Raw genomic sequence first — 19,258 nt, forward strand, 5'->3', positions numbered from 1 at the left:
CCGTTATGTCTAACTATGAATTTTTAATTTTTCTTCGTTTTCAGAATTCTTCCAGCTGCAACTCATTCGACTAACAAGAACACAAGTTATGGCTGCCAGTTCTCTCTATGCGTTAGCTTCGAGCAAGGCGCTGAAGGAGAAATAAAATTATTTTCTACAAAACTACATTCCGTGTCTTCGCTCATATTGCACCTGCATTTTTATTATTTTTTATTCTGCATATCTACATTCAATTCTACTTTTTTGTCAGGTGGTGTACAAGGGTGTAGCGAGGAAGTGTCTTGATGATACCTTAAGAGCCGCAAAATTTTTGGGGGTCAAGGGTCGTTGTTACGTTTCTATTATCCCAAGAAAAGAGACGACAACCACACTGTAGTGACAGCTTGGTTACGCGCACAGTTAGTGTCGAAGCTTAAATAATGTAGTCCAAGGCAATGAGGTTCTTTAATCAAGGCAATGGACATCGGGACGTCAGTCACTGGGCATCATGCAGTTGGTTGCGTGGCAGAGTCCACTGAGCGTTTAGGTAATGAGCCTACACAGTGACAACACATGACAAACAAAACAAAGAAATTGTGATGGGTACAATAAAGAAAGTAATAAAAACCAAATAATTATGGTGCCAGAAAAATGAAATACAACTGTGTGTTTACATTTATTGTTATTTATTTTATGCCTGGAGCAGAGAGAGAAGCCTACATTAAGCGGTCATAGCCAGCTGACGTAGAACTATTATCTTTAAGAGAGGAAGCCGTTGTAGATTTAATTTAGCTTTACAGCCCTCAATTTTGCAGTGAAAGCAACAGCGAGTTCATTAGGAGCTTAATTACTTGCCAAGTTGTCGTAGCTTACGTAGCGTTCCTCAAAAATGGAATTGCACAATAAAAGTTCATTTAATCCTATTCGATTCAATTGTATAGACGCCACCATGGCCATGTGGCAAATTTAAGAGTGGAAAATCTCTCTCTCCACATGTGAGCGAGTGAAGGAAAAGAGGAAGTGACGGGTGGCCCAGTGGCTTGGCAGGTTATGATAAGAGCTGAGGAATGTGCCACCGAAAGTAGGCTGTAACGGGAAGACCCACACAGAGGCTGGCTACCATTGAAGGAGGAGGTTCTGATGAGGGCGTAAGAATGCGCCACCTGATGGTGGTGCCACGGCATAATGTAAGGCCATGTGGCTGCACTAAAGGTATAGCAGCTTTCGCTGAGTCACATCCAAAGCCGGGAAGTCTAGCTCTAAAAATGGTGGCGGCAAATGATGGTGGCAAATGGCTGCAAATGGTGGAGGCAATATGCCTTTGCATGTGCCTTCAAAGTATCAATAGTAAAACTTAAAAAATGCCTGTGGTATATGAATATCGAATTATGAAATTTTACTTTAATGAAGCAACACTTTTAATCTAGCTACCTAAGTTGCAGCATGGAACTTGTGCCTGTTGTTTATTTAAGCGTGTGTATCTCGTTAACTAAACACAGCCCTTTTCATTATTTTGAATTATGTTTTACATAGTGGTTATACAATTTCCCCACTTCTTCAAAAACAGTTTTGTTTAAAATTAAAAATTTTTTACCAAATGCGTTTTCTTCCTTCGATTACGTCTCCATGAATTTTATAAAGTTACAGAAACACATCGAGGTGATTACCAAGTTGGTTGCGGAGAAACATTTCCTTGAGTGCATTAACAGTCTGATTTCAGAAACGGCTTATTTTTTTCAGATCGGTTGTGCTATCGCAACTCTAAATTGCGCCTCTAGTAGTGCCTTCATCGGAGGCCGTCCCTAGGTGCATTTCTTCATCTATAATAGGATACAAATAAAAAATTATCAGCAGTTGTTAATACTGCGCCAAAGCCCGCGGCACGCTGTATTCCTCCGCTAGCCAGTATCAAAAGTAAACGAATCAGCATTATAATGTTTGACTTAATTAAACAAACCAGGAATAAGAATTCAAAAGCTTATAACTTTCTTCTCGTGATTAGCTTCTTGTTTAGGTCACAAGAGAAGTCTTAACAAGGGACTACTTTTTTCGTCGAGGAATTCTGTGCGCCGCTCCTGGATGTAGGTGGAGCTTGACTGCAGCCTTTAGTTGTATCTGACTATACCTTTTTTGCTTGCTGGGGGCAGAGCATGAAAGTCTGCTCTTGTTATCAGGGTAACGACTATGCGGCACAGAGCTTTACTACAAAACATTTATCAAAGGACATATTGGTTTGCTCGTAGCCTTAGTTTCTTTCGTGAATTGACAGAAAATCGAGGCATCGGTGTCTTCGCAGCGTATTCGAAAAGTAAAATGCTTCAAGAAGCTTTAGTAAACTACTAAATCTTCAGTGTCCGACAAGCAACAGAAAAAAACGAATGCTCTATAGCTATAAGAAATATTTTCAATAAGCCAAAGAAGAAATTTAGGCATATATACTTTAGTTCCAGACTGCAATCTCTGACTTGTAAATGAAAAAGTTTGAAAGAAAAAATGAAAGTGCGACCGCATCCTGCTTGACCTCGCAGCCTATTTAAAAGCGGATAATACGCCTGTCACACAAGCATATTTAATTGTCATTTGAATAGAATGACATTCGCGTTTAATGCCTTTAATTGGCTACTACACAAGAACGCTTCACGTCATTACCTTTGAATGACGTTCACCGTAGAATGAGCTTGAAGCACTCATTCGCATTCGATCTAGAACTAACTATCTACTCTAGATACCTGACACGCAGGTGAAACTAGCAAAGCGAAAAAACTGATGACGGCCTAGCTCTGTTAGGCCAGGATATACGTAGCGTAAGCGCGGCGACATGTGGTTCGGAAGAGTTAATATATGAAAGGCGCAAATTCACTAAATGCGCTTTTATTCCCGGTTACCCCTTGAGCCGTTGCGGCGGAGTGGTGGCGTCTCCGCCTCAAGCCTCAAAAGCCGTGTTTCGATTCCCAGCCTCGACGCAGGGATTTTTTTTTTCCCTGAGTGCGCAAGGGGTAGACCATGTGGCTGGCCACGTGGTTCGTCACGCGGTTGGTCACATTACCAGTCACGTGGTTGGTGACGTGATGCGGTTTCCAGAGGATCCGCAGAGCGGCGAGGCGCGCCAGCTGAGCCCTCCCTGTCTGACGTCACTGCTCCTCGTGCATGCGCAGCACGGCTCTCCAGGAACCACGCGAAACTGCTCAACCTCGGCTAGTGTAGCTTACGCTACAAACATTTTGTGCGCACCGCACATTATTATAAGTCTGCTTTATAAGTCTGCTAAAAGTCTGCTATAAGTCTGCTTTATAAGTCTGCTAAAAAAATGATAAATTTAGTGTGAAGTTGTTCTCACTGGAGGCTGCCGTGGGTAATTATTACTCCAGGTCTCAGCAGCGGCCGACGGCAGCGGCTGAGCGTGAAGTACGGCCGTACCCGAGACCGTCGATCATTTTGGGTTCTGCATTTCTTGTTTGTTCGGCGTTCCACGTGAGTTAAGCTAGGCTGTAAAGCTGTAACTTTTATGTCTATAACGTTCTACAGCATGACCAAGTAATAATTTTTAGGCGAAATGTATTGCCCCAGGGCACCAATAATGGGTGAAGGTGTGAACAATGATGCAGTTGACATTAAATGATTGGAAAAAGGTTAGCTGATTTGATGAAGACAAGTTGAGAACGATGGTACGGTCCCTGCGTCCAGGCAATGTATGAAGCAGGGTTGCTTGGTGAAAGGCCTGCTACCATCAGGAGCCGGATCCTTGTAGGCTTGAGAGCTGGGCAGTCGCAGAGTAAGTGATGAATGTCGGCCTCAATGTCCTCGTGTTTACATATTGGACACCCTGGCCGAGGAAACAACTCTCGGTACTGACGCCACTTCCGAATAATATATGAAGACTATAATATTGCAGAGCAATGTTTTCACCCGCTTTGAAATACTTCACAATTTCAAATACATTTTATGCGTTAATTGTACCATTTGTTTTTTCACCGAACGCCATCACTATCATTTGCTAATGACATTTTTGCTTAAAGTGCAGCACCTAAAGAGACTGAATGCCCCTAGATGCATCGAATGCCATTCATTTTGAATGACGTTCACTCTTCCAATGTGACAGAGCTATTAGTGTGGTTGTGCCCATGTTAAAATATCTTCCTATATTCATATTAGCACGGCGTTTGCAGGTGTACGGCAGGAATTCCGCAGTTTTTTTTTGTCTATCTGAAAATTGAAATACAAACTTTTTTCATGAATTTGTCCACATATAGCCCCTTATACTACAAAATGTGTTTCCGCTCAAGCCCTGTAGCCGCAGGATCCCGTATCAAAGTCACGATACGCAATTTGAAATAGTTTGATTTACCAATTGAAGGGTCTCGGTAAATTAATGCCCTCATCTCTTCCAACATGGGAAGCGGAATGTATTATGCAAAAAATAGCTTAACAAAACTCGACTAGTTTGAAGTATTCTTATCTTAAAATTTCTCGAGATATAACTAGCAAAACAAGTAGCATGACTATTTTCGAAAAAGCATAAAAATGAAGGAAAGCACTCCTTACTTTCAGGATAGGTAAAGCATTCAAGCCGTAGTTACCAGACGTGGCCTTAAATTCTGTAGAATTGGGCAGTAAATTATGCTGCCTGAATTTCTGGCCTTGTCCAGTTTCATGGTTGTTTTTTTTTATATTACTCAGTAGATATAAATCATTCACGCAACCATTTCTTATAAACACGCAGGCTTGCAATAATAACTAAGGTGCTTATATTGTGAGGGGATTGATGATGTTCCCAAATGATAGAAAACAAACGATCGCACTGCTCTAATTTTACTGTGGTCTAAGTACCACTCATCTTCAACATGTTGAAAATAAACCATTGAGGATCATGATTTTCCAGCTTGTTTAGCGTTTCTGATGAGGAGACATCCCAAGCTCCTGCGTAGAATGCAGTGAATTTTATCGAATATCAACATACGTCATGACGCAAAGTTTGCGGCCATTCAGAAATTCAAGCGTGAAAGACATTAGAAATTGCGAAATGGCTTGGCTTATGGACGCTTCAACTAACCCAAAAAATCAATCTTGAGTACCAAACGTGGTAAGCGTAACCTCACAAAGAAATTGGGGTTCTGAATCTCCCTCTGCTTGAAACTCCAAGAAACATCTGCACGAGTGTATTTTAGTGCGAAGCAATACTTCATGCGGTCAAAGCGGCTCAGCGAGTTTGTGTCAAGCTTGAACTTGACGATGACCTTAGCCAAATCATTAATAAATAAATAAATATTACCGTGTCTGTAATTTTAACCTGCGGCTTCACGAACAGATCACTTCGCTGGTCCCTCCACGAGAGCACTATGATATCGCCGCCGGTGATCACGCCTGAAGTTAAACTGCAATCCTCTGTAATGCGAAAGCCCTTAAGGTAAACTAACTGAAATGAAACACACTCTCGCGCTTTGCATTGTTCATCGTTGTATTCATCAACTAATACCACAATCGAACTAATATGCACACTCTCACGCTGTGCATTGCACATCGTCGTCTTCAACAACTAATGCTCTTGTCTAACTAATATAGTCGCCCGACGAGTGGACGACCCAGCAAAGCAAAACCGTGATCTACCCAACCTAACCAAATGCTTTTGTACCTCTACTTGGTTTCACTATGTTAAAACTCAACCACGTTTAAGCCGCCGCGGTAGTTGAGTGGTTATGGCGCTCGGCTGCTGGCCGGAATGACGCGGGTTCGATTCCTGCCGCGGCGGCCGAATTTCTATGGAGGAGGAATTCTAGAGGCCCGTGTACTGTGCGATGTCAGTGCACGCTAAAGAACCCCATGTGGTCGAAATTTTCATGCCCCTTCACTATGGTGTCTCTCATAGCCTTAGTCGCTTTGGCAGGTTAAACCTCCATAACCCAAACCTACCACTTTTTTTGCCACAGCTTTCACCGTTTTTTTCTTTGAAGGATAAAATACTTTTAGGTGCCATTCGCGGAAAATTAAGTCGAACATCGTCCGAATGTAAAACTGAAGATGAGTTGAGATCGTTCTGCCGTGCATAAGACCGAGCTTTCCCGAAGTTTTTTAAACCACTTGATTGAAAGGTTTAATGCAGAAAAAATCTTAAGCTCCAAACAAGATTTGAACAAATGGTGGCTAGTTTTATTTTACTTAATGCTATAACAGCTTTTGCTGCAAGGACTACAGTCGACTGGCTCGATCTAGGACACTAACTTTCGCGTCCTTGCTGAAGGAAGTTTACAGTAGTAGAGTACAAAAATTTAAATAATTGGCGTGCGTTACAGCAACCACTCCAACCGAAATGATGACGCCAGCTGCTGCAGTCGCAGGTAACCTCAATGCCGGCCTATGAATTGGCAGGCAGGTCGTCGAAGCTTATGTAAAGGGCACTTGCTCATGTGATAACTAGAAGTCAGTTCGACACTAAGAACAGTATTGCGAAAGTGTGGCGCCGATTTGTTATGCAGCGAAACATAAGGAAAAAATAAAATAAAAGCATCGTACAAGAGTTAAATTTCATTAGCTTAAGAGTGCACAATATCCTCGAGAGATGAACCAAGAAAGACTGCTTGAAAACCTTGCGACTGGCACTTTTTTTCGCTCTCGCATTTGCGTGCGCTGCCTGCTGTCGTTCGCTTCGTTTATGATAGCCTTTGCGTGTGGTTAACTCATTGGCTGCAGAGAACGTCCATAAATATACCGGAGCGAACGCTGGCGTTATTGTAGCTTCCATCCACCTGACCTACCTCACATGAAGCGAGTGATGCCTTTGCAAAGTAAATTTTGCTGAAAAACAGAATTCAGTAAACTTACACCCCTTTAGTGCAGTACACAGCTGATGCTGTTTCGCACGTAGTGTCGGTAGAAAACGTGACCTTTAGCATGCAAACAATTGCACAATGTCTCAACGCGTACTCTGCAGTAAGGCAAAGAAGCGTAAGTTGACCAGATGCTCAGGCGGAGTGCAATGTTTCGCAGCACGTAGATTAATCTCGAGAAAAATATCACCACAATGCATTTCTGCACCAGTAGCCTTCAGCAGAACGAAGGAGCGCTGTCTTTTTGCTTTAATGAAAGCTGGCGGTACAAGCACGCGGTACTTCTCAGATATTTTTCAGGATGTCGCTAATAATATCCACCTTTCCAGTGCGCGGTAATTAAATAATGCCACGCGCTCCCGACAAACTTGACAAGTTGACGACGTGCTCGCACGCGCGTCTGTGCGTGCTAAAAAAGGAAAAAAGCAGACAATTTCTAGTCTCAGTACAATCGTAGCCTGCGAAAAGTGGGTCAATTATATGGATTCACTAAGAAAGAAACCGCTTCACCGGCCTACTAACAATCACAGGAGAGCGTGAATGCCATTGACAGATCGCTGTTATGAACTTTCTGCATACAACCCACACACGCAGCCTAATTGCACAAAGTGCGAGCCTAATAATGATGATGATGTCCTCAGGCTTAATGGTACATACCCACGGTGGGGGATTGGCCAGGGTTCATTGTGGATACAGACGCACTCGTGGACAAGGCGTGGAGTGTTTGGATAATTTTGGTCTTATAATGGAATGTGTACAAAGAAATAAAAAAAAGAAACGGAAAAGAAAAAGCAGTGAACTCTAAATCTAGCAGATGAATTTATCTTATGTAATTATGCAGTCGTGAATATAATCGCAGACTGATTACCGACCATAGCCCTTGGCGGTACTCAAGCGAGGGGGATATCCAAGGAAACTTTACGGAGCAATGCGAATCACCGGAAAAAGAGGAAAAAGTGATCTACGGACTCAATTTCGCCACAACACTCGTGAAGGTTGGTGATAGACAACACCGATCAACTTAAATAAAGATTTAGTCCCGGTATTCTGCGGCGCAAGAGGGTCATGGACACCTCACAACGCCTTGAACTATGCATCCGCACACTACAAAGAAATGCCATGCACTGAAAATCCGCCGCAGCAATTCAAGGTTCATGGCTTAAGTTGTGGAGACATTGGAATTATTGAAAGCGCGGAATAGTCGAGAGGACTGTATTTGGAAGGAACGAGGCAATAGGTCCACCGAGGGTGGACCAAATATCCAGCGCGAATTGTTGTTGTTGTTGTCGACAGCGCGAATTCCTGCATTTGGCCTTTCTCGTCCTTGTCTGTTCTGTGCTCATTTATTTGCGAGACTCTCCGAGTTAGTTCCTACGCTCGGTACGCTGCTTACTGCATATTTCGGTGCCCTTTGACGGCGAAACATTTTCCCTCGCGAAAGCGCTGTAGACATGTCAAAACCGTAGTTGCACTGATCAGCGCGTGGCGTTCGCCACGTGAACTTCGCGTTTACGCAATTTTCTGTCCTATAATAGGTATGTTTTCGTCAAAAATGAGATATTTGTTATCACATGACGTCAGCCATTTAGTCTGGAATGGCCTAATGCATTTTTCAGATTTCCTTTAAAGCAACTGAGCCGTTGCCACATGTTGTCACGCATGCGGCGTGACCCTGACGTGGAGCGTTAGCAGTGCGGGAAAATGTGTCGAAGAACACAATGTGGCGCCACGGCATACTGCTCTAAAACGCTGCGACTTTGCCCACGGGCGGACACCACCGCCAGCGCTCTGTCGACTACCATTTCGGCGCAGCAGCAATAAATGTGGCCGCGGTAGTGCAGTCCACCGCTATACGTTGGGCGCGACCTAAGTTTCGGGGGGGGGGGGGGTGTTGTATTTCTTTTTGAAAACTAGATATTTTTAAAGCGCCTAAAACATGCGTCTAAATGGCGCAATCAGTGATTAAATAATAAAATTTGGAGCATAGAGACATCCTAGAAAGATATATTTATTATTTTAATTTTGATTAAGCAACATGTTTGAAGCAACTAATTAATATATGAGCAATGAATCTTTGCAAAAACCAGCGCAGCTTATAAATTGAAATAAAATAAATCCTCAAACAGTTATATCAGGCTCAATTTCTATATACTTTCTTATGCAACCTTTGCACTTGCTATCAACACAAAAGCGCTCGCAACTAACAAAACCTTTTATCGAAAACAATTTTGTGAGTTCAATACATGCACCAAAGATTCAGTGCCATAAGAGAAAATAATCGAGGAGAATGTGTATAATGGCTTTGGAAGAAATTTAGCTTAAATAGACACTTAAAAGTAGTGCATCCAATTAATGTCCAGAGTAGAAATCTATTCTCTGCTTTGTTTGAATATGTTGACGTTTCTCCTGCACAACAAAAAATACTATAATTACCAAGGCAATTTCACTTAGAAACTATCGATTCAACCTATTCTGATTCGTGACGTCGTCTCCGAAGACGGCGGGTTGTCACGGCATTGAAGTAAAGGGCTGCAGAGCACCGCCCCTGAGATTGGTGCTAAAAGTGTGGACGCATGTAATTACCGGCAAAATCTGCATGCGATGGTTGCACCTGTATTTCGTTTCTTGGCCATTTCTTGGATCTGAAAGCTCCACTTTGGATTAGAGGGGTCTTTGTTATTATAATACCGTACCCAATCAATAAAGCCAACTCCGAGTTATCATCAATGTCCCCTTATGTACATGACACTGTGTTTTAGATTGCTCCGTTTTATGTTTTTTCACGTTATCGCCATTCTAGAGTGCGCCTTGAGAACACTAATGCTTATGTTTTCGTTGAGCTGCCTGATCAAGCATTTCCAGGAGTTTTCCTTTATCTTCCTTTCCTTCGCGGTGTTGTTCGAACCCAAACGTTTGCACTTATGCAGGTGCAAGTGCAAGTAGGTTGCGCACCCCTCTAGGCTGCTGGTTGGTTCGAAACCCACCGCCGAACACCCACCGCTAAAAATCGGTACAAGCGTCCCCCGGCCTGGCGCCCGGTTTTCTCTTGGGGCGTTGGCTTGGGAGAAACTCCGTAAACCCCGCTGTGACCCTCAAGGGCCAAGCCCAGTTTCGAACGACCACGCAGCTTGGTAAATGTGGTGCCCTTCGGCCAACGCGGTTTGAATGCGAGCAAAGCCTTGATGCGCTGTCACTGGGCGCGCGCACGCCCTAGCACAACGGCATCTCCTCGTCAAGGAGGACAAAGCAGCCCTTTCGCAGATATGGTAACTCTCTAAGCGCAACGGCGTCTCCGCGACGACACCGCCCCTCTCGCGAGATGCACACACAGTAGCCTGCAGTTCTTTCCACTGAAAGCACAACTCTCGCCGAACCTTGGTCCGCTGGCACACAGCAGCATCAGCCTCATCATGTCTGCTGGTGCTTCGCGCCCAGGAGTTCAAAACCGGTCATGAACTCCTCTTCTGCGCAGCCAAAAAAAAAATTTAACACGGTGTGGCCGTTTCTGTCCTCAGATCAGCCCTAGTAAAATCATGCCTGCACAGTGCTTAAAAGCTTTTCTTGAACAGGCAGCTAGCCTGAGAGCAGTAGGGTTCCTGGAAGCGGCCCTCTCAAGTCTGTGCGAGTGAATATCTATCGGGTACCACACGGCCAGCAGTTGGCGCAAGCGTGAAAAGAAAAAGATTGCTGCAATCCCGTACATTCATAGAACTTCACATCGGCTGAAAGAATAAGGTGAGCGCTTTCATGTAGACATTATTTTCTCTGCCTTCGCCAAGCTTTGCCGTCTGTGCGCGCCCGTCGAATAATTGGTAGCGGTTTAACTTAGATAAACCGATCAGACATGCGGAGGCAGGTGGTGATTATTCAATTGCAGCAGGCACTTAAGCGCCACCTTAAGGGCTTGACACGTTGTATTTTATAGTTTAGTGTCCGTATAAGCATAATTACTCATTCTCTATTTAACAATCGTGAATGGCGGCGTGTCTTCATACCACTATTAGAGCAGTGGGGCAGTGGTTCAGTGATGCGATACTGCATTGGCAGGTGTCTGCTCCTATAACAGCCACCCGTAGCGATCGAGCGATCCAAGGTGTTCAGGTATGCACAGATAGTACCCGGTTCAAAACCTGGCGTAGTGAAGCTTTCGCTTCAAAAACGAGAAGACGCAACAACCTGATCCATCAGTACAGTCTGTGGCATCAAGCATGTTAACAAATGTGCTGAATGCTGTAAAATTGCAGTCAACAAAATTCTAACGAGGTGCGGTCATGCTTACATCGGCCAAACAGGCCGCTGCTTAAACATAGGCCTTAGGGAGCATAACAGTTATTTTAACCCAGGTCGCTATAATCTGGCAGACCACTGCAGTGAATGTGACCAGCTAGGAAAACGTAAGCGACTTGCGCCAAACATTTGAGCACACTACTGTTCTTTTTACAAGCCTTAACCAACTCACACGCGAACTAAAGGAAGCTAATTACATCACAAAGTCAGTTGACACGTACATCAGAACCCCTTCAATCACCCTAACAAGCCCTGAAATAGCTTTCCTAGATGGCACTTGATTTTATCTCCGGTATTTCTTCTTTTGGTGCCGATATTCGCTGCTTTGTAATACGCGTGTAATCCTCTCCTGATTAGGATCCCTGGTGCTGCTTCATTCAATATTATATTCTGGTTTACTTTTGTACCTTCGCCTCTTTTGTACATACATTGCTGTTTTTTTGCCGAATAAACGTTCAGTTGCGGGTGAGCGGAGGTGTCGTGCTGTCGTTTTGTTCCCCGCGTCTTCATCTTTTTCTCGCTCGTTAACCATGACCACGTACCAACTTACCCAACATGCCACGTTAACTCTATCGTTTCCCCTCGTTACCAGGGCGTTTTCCTTGTGGTTCAGAACCACATTACGGAACGTATGTCTTAGCAGTTACTGCAGAAGAAAAGACATTTGATCTTCTTGGTAAGATGTCTCACTGAATCTGCCAGCGCGAATGAAGAGGACAAAAAACGAGAAACGAAAAGCACTGCTCTCGCAATTGAAGTTTATGGAAGCATACATAGATCACATATCATGCCAAGCAACACTACAGAACACACAATAACCAAATTTTTATGGCAAATGACATGACATGAACCCCTCCGTAAACAGCTATGATGAAGAAAGCCAGCCACGCTGCAAGTTAGCACGATGTACAGTTCCCTGACAGATCCGTCACCTAGTCGCAAGATAGGCCTGAATGATTTCCCGCCTAATCTGCAATAAATGAACAGGCAAGAAGTCTGTAGCAGAAAGATACGGGTAGCAGTCTTTACACCCTTTACAATGATCGGAAAGTTGATTCTCTGTCATTCTCTAAAGACCCCTCGTGCTCTACTACTGTAAACTAATACACCTGCCAGTTCGACCTACCTGCACCCTTCGGCAACACAACGGCGTTTGATAAACCACATTCAATTTGCAAGGACGGTTTAACCCATGTTTCCCCGAGAGGAATCATTTCCTCAAACCACATTCGCTGCTTAATGTTCAACCATTTCACAGATTCTAGAAACGTTATTCGGAGCAGTGAACACCAGTGCCACGGCATACCTTTTTCGATATTTACAGAATTTACTCGAAAACATATGTACTGTATTTGCTTGAAAAGACCAATAAAATCATTGTGTTTGTTAGCCGTGTAGGAATGCAGTTATGGCAGCTCATAAGCTGCAAATTCCTGTCAGGTAAGGAAAATCCTTGTACTCGCCTATCAGGACATTTTGGCCCGTAGGAGTGCCGTAAGGGTTCCACAGTGCGTCTGAGATGCAAGCCCCGCTCCTAGGCTATTTTTGGAAAGGCAGGTGCAGGAGGCAGTGCCACCTGTCTTTTTGGCCCCTCGCTGTTCAGCTTTAGTTAGTTCTCGCAAATCTCCGCACAAGAGCTTCATACCTTTTAGCAATTTATCGCCCCTCTAGTAGTAACATGGCTGGGAAATACTCTGTTCGTTAGCCGAGAAGCATGTTCTTGGCAAGTAGACCCGTGCTGTGAAAGTATACATTCATCAGGACAGACCCTATGGTGGACACCGCAATGCCATCGTGTGCGAAGATGCAAAGAAAGATGCTCGCGCAGGCTTGTAACAACACCGCCACCTTCGTACGCTGTATCCTGAAAATTTCCAATCATGGCCGGCGTCCTCACGCGGCTGGATATGTGCTGAGACAAAATGGAGTGGCTGGATAACGGAGCTTGAGCGTTGGTGTTAGAAAACTCGGGGCCTGTGCTTTAGAAACGAGGGAAATAGGTAACGGTCTCCATGCGGCCGTGAGACAAGGACCAAGAGGTCCGTCATTATCGTAAGATAAGGCGAACGCTGCAGCAATTGAACAAAATTTGCTTGTCTTTGCGTGTTCGCCAATAAGACGGGTTCCGTCTGTCGAGGCGCTATAGGGAGACGCGGAATATTAGTTAAGTGCGACGAATAACAAGAGCAGTCAGAGAGCAAACAGACTAGATGCCAATGTTATAAAAGTGTTTTATAGCCGACAGCCTGTATTATAGGAATATTATCGGAGTGGCCTCGTGTTCACATGGCTGCAAGTTAGCAGGTACCATTGGTTGCATTTCTTCGCGTTCTAGTCGCGGCATATGCTGACATGAAGGCAGTTGGCACAGTGGTGCTGCATCCTCGCATAAAAAACGTCGCAGCCGTATCTGAGAGGCGCGTGTACTGCTGAGAAATGCGGCGGATCTTCGCCTATTCGGAGCGTCGGTTTTCCTAGATTAGTATCACAGGTCTCGCACTTTTTGTAGAGAAGCAGATTAAAGGCTTCTTCGGCGGTGCCTTTGAGGAAGTCTCCAATCTCATCGCTCTGAGATGTGGGGTCGGCAGCTTTGATGCGCAAAACTAAGATGTCTAAAACGAGAGGTTTATGGTCTATTTCGCTTTAACTTGACAACGTGACTCAGGCTATGAGGGACGCCATAGTGAAGGCCTCCGGAAATTTCCACCATCGGCGGTGCTTACGACTTCGTAGTGATTTTGCGCGCAGCAGGCGAGCTCGTTCCTATCTGGAGATTGGCGATTGACGGGTTTCCTCAACATATCCGAATGCATCAACTTGCAGACGCCCCAGCTCGTTATTTCGTCTTTGTGACTTTCAACCCGCACGCTAGCCGTGAATTTCAAATAGAATACGACGTACGCCACCACGAGTGTGGGATTCCACTAGTCAGGGCTGCTCACACGCCCATGCATGCTGACCCAGTACTCGACATCTACTGTATCTGTGCCGGACAATGTACCGGGATCTGAAAAATGCGAAATGACGACCGTAGGGACGGCGGATGTTCATGTGGTGTATATGTCGTTCGAAAAAGGCAGCAAAGCTTGGTAACTGAAGGCACCTGCGGACTTCAGTGTTAGGGCTAGCATGAGACTGCGCCTGCACAACAACATATTAAAATAATAAGTTTACACAAGGCAAATATATACAATGAAATCGACGGCCAAAAACAGTGCCAAACAGCTATGATAAAGAGTGTTGAACCCGAACAGCCACTTCATCCTCTTTCTTCAAACCTACGACCGTGACAATATGCGTCAAAGTGTCCAATAGGTATGACGTTCTAGAAAGAACACCTCGCAAAGCACGGATACAGAGAAGAGGAACAAAATCGTGCACCGACTCGCCCAGATCTCCGCTTAACTGGTATCATGATATATGTTTGTTTCAAGGAATGAACAAATGCTGGCTACATGAACAGAACGCACCCCCTTGAGTTCTTCATCAGCACTCGCATCAAATTGAAAAGAGTGCAATTTTAGAAAATTTCTATAAAAACCACAAACGCCTTGAAATCGGCGGCTATTACGTCGTGAGATGCTAATTTAATGCAACTTCTTTGACTCTTGCCCCTTGTGCCCCGTTCCTGTGTTCGAGGCGGACACAAAACACTTGCTTAGGACAAACCCCTCTTTGCTTGCTATCCGGCAGAAACAAGTGCTCCGGTGCGGACCACCCCCAGGGCGTCCACCAGAGGTATAAAAATGGATTTTTGGGCCGTACCATTGGATGTACTGGACATTCTTAGGGAGTGCCGTGTGTACATATATTTGTAAATACTTTAATCCAGAAAGCACACTGTCTAAATAAAAAAAACCCAACTTGTTTCTCGGAAATTCAACTTTGTCTTTCGCCATTTCCTTGACCAATGTCCACGCGAACTCCCATCCTCCGGTGCTGCTCAAGGTAAAGCAACGAGAGCAGGACACTGGAGGAAAATGACGGAGAGGAATAACGAAAATAAAAACCCTAAAGGTTTTCAGCAAGAGAAATATTCCTTAAGAGAAGAGTGAACTGCAAAATAATGCGTTAAATTACAAAAAAAAACAAAATGCATGCAAGCGCATTAAGGGCAGAGAAACTATATTCTTTATATTCATCGCGTATAAATGAAAAAAGCTAAGTAAATAAGATAAAAATTGAGTATACCTTACCGACATCGATGGAGCGCTTTTCGAGAAGCGGTCTTGCATACGATCGGGATTTAAGTACTGAAATCGTCGCTGCTATGACTTTCGTCCTTGTCAAGGTGACGTCGGGGTACTCCATTACTGTTCGGAGCGCGTACGGTCTCTCAGTATGCAGACTCTGCACCGCAATCTTGCCGAATAACAAGGTCATTAAAATTCGAACCGTTCTTTTATTTCAGCTGAAGTTTCCTGTAGCCGCTTTCCTTGCGCAAAGCACGCTGGAGCTCCATTTTGTATAAAAAGGCCCACCAACTAAGACCACTCAGCAGTTGGCTCAACCGCAGCTCAAAGTCACTATGGTAAGCACACCCCATTGATTGCCTTAGATTCCTTGTATCGCTTGTGAAGAAACATGACAAAATGACTGAGATAATGCATTATGCCAGAAACGCGAGCTCTTTATCCAAAATAGCGGCCCCTAATATCTAAACCTAGGTCATCACTGATTGCTGCAACAGCGGATAACATCCTTCTTGAATGCATATTTCAATTATGAAATTTATTCGGTGCTGCCGGTAACACCCATGTAAGCAGTAACGACATATAATTATGCCTTCAAATGTCGCTACTAGACGTGTGATATTATAAAAGATAAACATTCCAAGTTATTATTTTGGCAGCTACGCTGTCTGCAGCCAAGTGATGTAAGTATAACTTTAGCGTTCTATACGCGCCTCCACAGACCTAAACAACCACCCACAGTTCGCAGTTTCGGAGTTCAACAAGCCTTCTGCAAAAAGAAATATCCCAACAAATTTATTTTCCAGATCCGTGCTTGCGTCCTCTTGGCTCTTGCCACCAGCGCTCTTGCTGGCTACACCGGCTACGGCCTCGGCTATGGCCTTGGCTACGGTGGCCTCGGCTACGGCCTTGGCTACGGAGGCTTGGGCTACGGCCTCGGCTACGGCGGTTATGGCTACGGTCTTGGCTACGCTGGCTACGCTCCATCTGTGGCCACCGTTGCCCACGCTCCAGCTGTCGCCACTGTCGCCCACGCTGCCCCAGCTGTGACCACCGTCGCCCACGCTGCCCCAGCCGTGGCTAGCTACGCCGTCGCCCCAGCTGTGACTCGCGTTGCCGCCTACCACGCTGCCCCAGCTGTCGCTACCTACGCTGCTGCTCCAGTTGTTGCCGCTGCTCCAGCCGTCACCACTGTCGCCCACGCTGCCCCAGCCGTCGCCACTGTTGCTCACGCCACTCCAGTCGCCACCTACGCCGCTGCACCAGCTTTCGCTGCCGTCCACGCCGCCCCAGCTGTTGCCACCACCACCGTTGCTCACGCTGCCCCAGCTGTCGCTGCCTACCACGCCGCCCCAGTCTACGGCTACGGTGTTGGCACTCTCGGCTACGGCGCCGGTCACTACGGTTTCGGCCATGGTCTCCTCGGCTACGGCCTGAACTACGGCTACGGCCTTGGCTCTCCATTCCACTACGGCGCTCTTCTCCGCAAGAAGAAGTGTGAGTACGAGTTTATATGCGCATTAATACGACATAATATAGGTTAGTCTGAAAAACTTTCCGGCTTCTTTATTATGAAACTCCGTCATCGGACGAGAAAGACCGCATGGCCTTGTGACGTCATTAAAATCTGCTCATTGTGGCAGGTGGCAACGTGCACGCCTAATGGTGTTCAAACCACCCGCCATGACTCGTGCCAGTTTAATGCAATTGCAACCTGTGGACGTTGGCACTGGGCATTAACCATATCGCAGCTAGGAAAGAGCAACCGGGAACTCAGCCTCACCAGTGGCAGTGTTTTAGCCAGCCACCTGTAGAGTAAATGACACATTGCCTAACCGCTGCACAAGTGTGCCAGTAGTACTATGAGAACCCCCAGCGATCTATAAATGCGATTGAGATGGTTGGGTATTCGCCAACGCATGACCCCGACAGGACGAATCGCCGAGAACCGCAAAATTTGAAACTCTGAGGGCCAACAAAATTTTTAATTAGAGCTTGAGTCCATCAATGGGACTTTTTTGGTAGATTGAGGCCGATAATTCAGTCAGATTGGGGTGATCACATGAGATAATCCAATGGGAGGTACTTGAATACTTTAGATGTTGATTAATGCATACCATATATCGCAAGCGAGCCGGTTTAAACAGAAGTTCTAGCTTGTAAATCTCAATAACTTCAGACCCCAATTTTGAACATCTAGCAGGCAACGTAAATGCTATATGTTTTTAAGAATGTGGTTAAGAAGCACCCCAAATTCTTTAACACGCCCTGTGCTGAAACATAGCGCAGGAAATGCATCTAATCGACATTCTAATAGGAACACTGCTGTTCCGTTCCGCATGAGGAACTTCTTGACCAACGCGTCAATTTTAAGACGAGTTAATTTGCTGTGGATCCTAACTATTAACCTTGTCAGTGCACATGAATGCATTTGTTTGTTCTGCTGGTAGCTTTTATAGACATAATGGTCTAAAATATCTACTGCACTTATGGTTTAGGATTAAGTTTTTCTCAGTGTTGCATACTACAAATGCTGTCGACGTCTGTTATGTCTAAGAATGGATTTTTAAATTTCCTTCGTTTTCAGAATTCTTCCGTCTGCAACTCATTCGACTATCAAGAACAAAAGTTATGGCTGCCTATTCCCTCTATGCGCGAGCTTCGTGCCCGGCGCTGAAGGAGAAATAAAGTTATTTTCTACAAAACTACATTGCGAGTCTCTAAGTACTTCGCTCATATCGCACCTGTAATTTCATCATTTTTTTCTGCATATGTGCATTCAACTCTGCTTTTTCCTCTTGTGGTGTGCATGAGTGTAGTGATGAAGTGTCTTGACGCTACATTAAGGATCGAAAAATTCTTGGGGGTCAAGGGTCGTTGTTACGTTTCTAGTATCCCATGAAAACAGACGACAACCACACTGTAGTGACAGCTTGGTTATACGCACCGTCAGTGTCGAAGCTTGCATAATGTTGACCAAGGCAATCAGGTTCTTTCATCAAGGCCATGGACATCGGGACGTCAGTCACTGGGCATCTTGCAATTGGTTGCGTGGCAGAATAAACTGAGCGTTTAGGTAATGAGCTTACACAGCGAGAACACATGACAAAGAAAACAAAGAAATTGTGATCAGTACAATAAACAAAGCAATAAAAATCATATAAATATAAGCTGGAAAATGAAATACAGCAGTACCTTAACATTTATAGTTATTTATTTTATTCCTGGAGCATAGAGAGAAGCCTACATTAAGCGGTCATAGTCAGCTGATGTAGAACTAATATCTTTAAGAGCTAAAGCTGTTATAGATTCGATTTACCTATACAGCCCTCAATTTTGCCGTGAAACCAAAGTGTGAGCCGTAGGAACCTAATTACTTGACAAATTGCTTTAGCTTACCTGGCTTACCTCAAAAATGGAATTGCACAATAAAAGTTCATTTAATCCTATTCGATTCAATTGTATAGACGCCACCATGGCTAAGTGGCAAATTTAAGAGTGGAAAATCTCTCTCTCCACGTGTGAGCGAGTGAAGGAAAAGAGGAGGTACGGGTGGCCCAGTGGCTTGGGAGGTTATGATAAGAGCTGAGGAATGTGCCACCGAAAGTAGGCTGTCACGGGAAGACCCACACAGAGGGTGGCGACCGCGGAAGGAGAAGGTTCTGATGAGGGCGCAAGAATGCGCCACCTGACGGTGGTGCCACGGCAGAATGTAAGGTCATGTGCATACAGAAAAGATTGAGCAGCTTTCGCTGAGTCACATCAAAAAGCCGGCAAGTCTAGCTGTACAAATTTTTAAAGTGCTGGCAATATGTCTTTTAATGAGCCTTCAAAGTATCAATAGTAAAACTGAAAATGCCAGTGCCACGGCAACTCAATGAAGGCGCGCCTGTGCGCCCATTGAGCGGCCGTGCCAGTGCTATATGAATATCGAATTACGAAATTTTAGTTTCATTAAGCAACACTTTTCATCTAACC

General features: G+C 44.8%; 1 protein-coding gene across 1 annotated transcript in view; it reads left to right on the forward strand.

The window, feature by feature from the left end:
- Positions 1–19,258, forward strand: part of LOC144119757 (uncharacterized) — a 70,330-nt gene that overhangs the window by 20,157 nt on the left and 30,915 nt on the right. The window contains exons 5-6 of the mRNA XM_077652301.1: positions 15,563–15,618; positions 16,087–16,777. Of these exons, the coding sequence (XP_077508427.1) occupies positions 15,563–15,618; positions 16,087–16,777 (747 nt within the window). The remainder of the gene's footprint in view (positions 1–15,562; positions 15,619–16,086; positions 16,778–19,258) is intronic.

Source organism: Amblyomma americanum, chromosome 2 (assembly GCF_052857255.1).
Source record: "Amblyomma americanum isolate KBUSLIRL-KWMA chromosome 2, ASM5285725v1, whole genome shotgun sequence".
Lineage (NCBI taxonomy): Eukaryota > Metazoa > Arthropoda > Arachnida > Ixodida > Ixodidae > Amblyomma > Amblyomma americanum.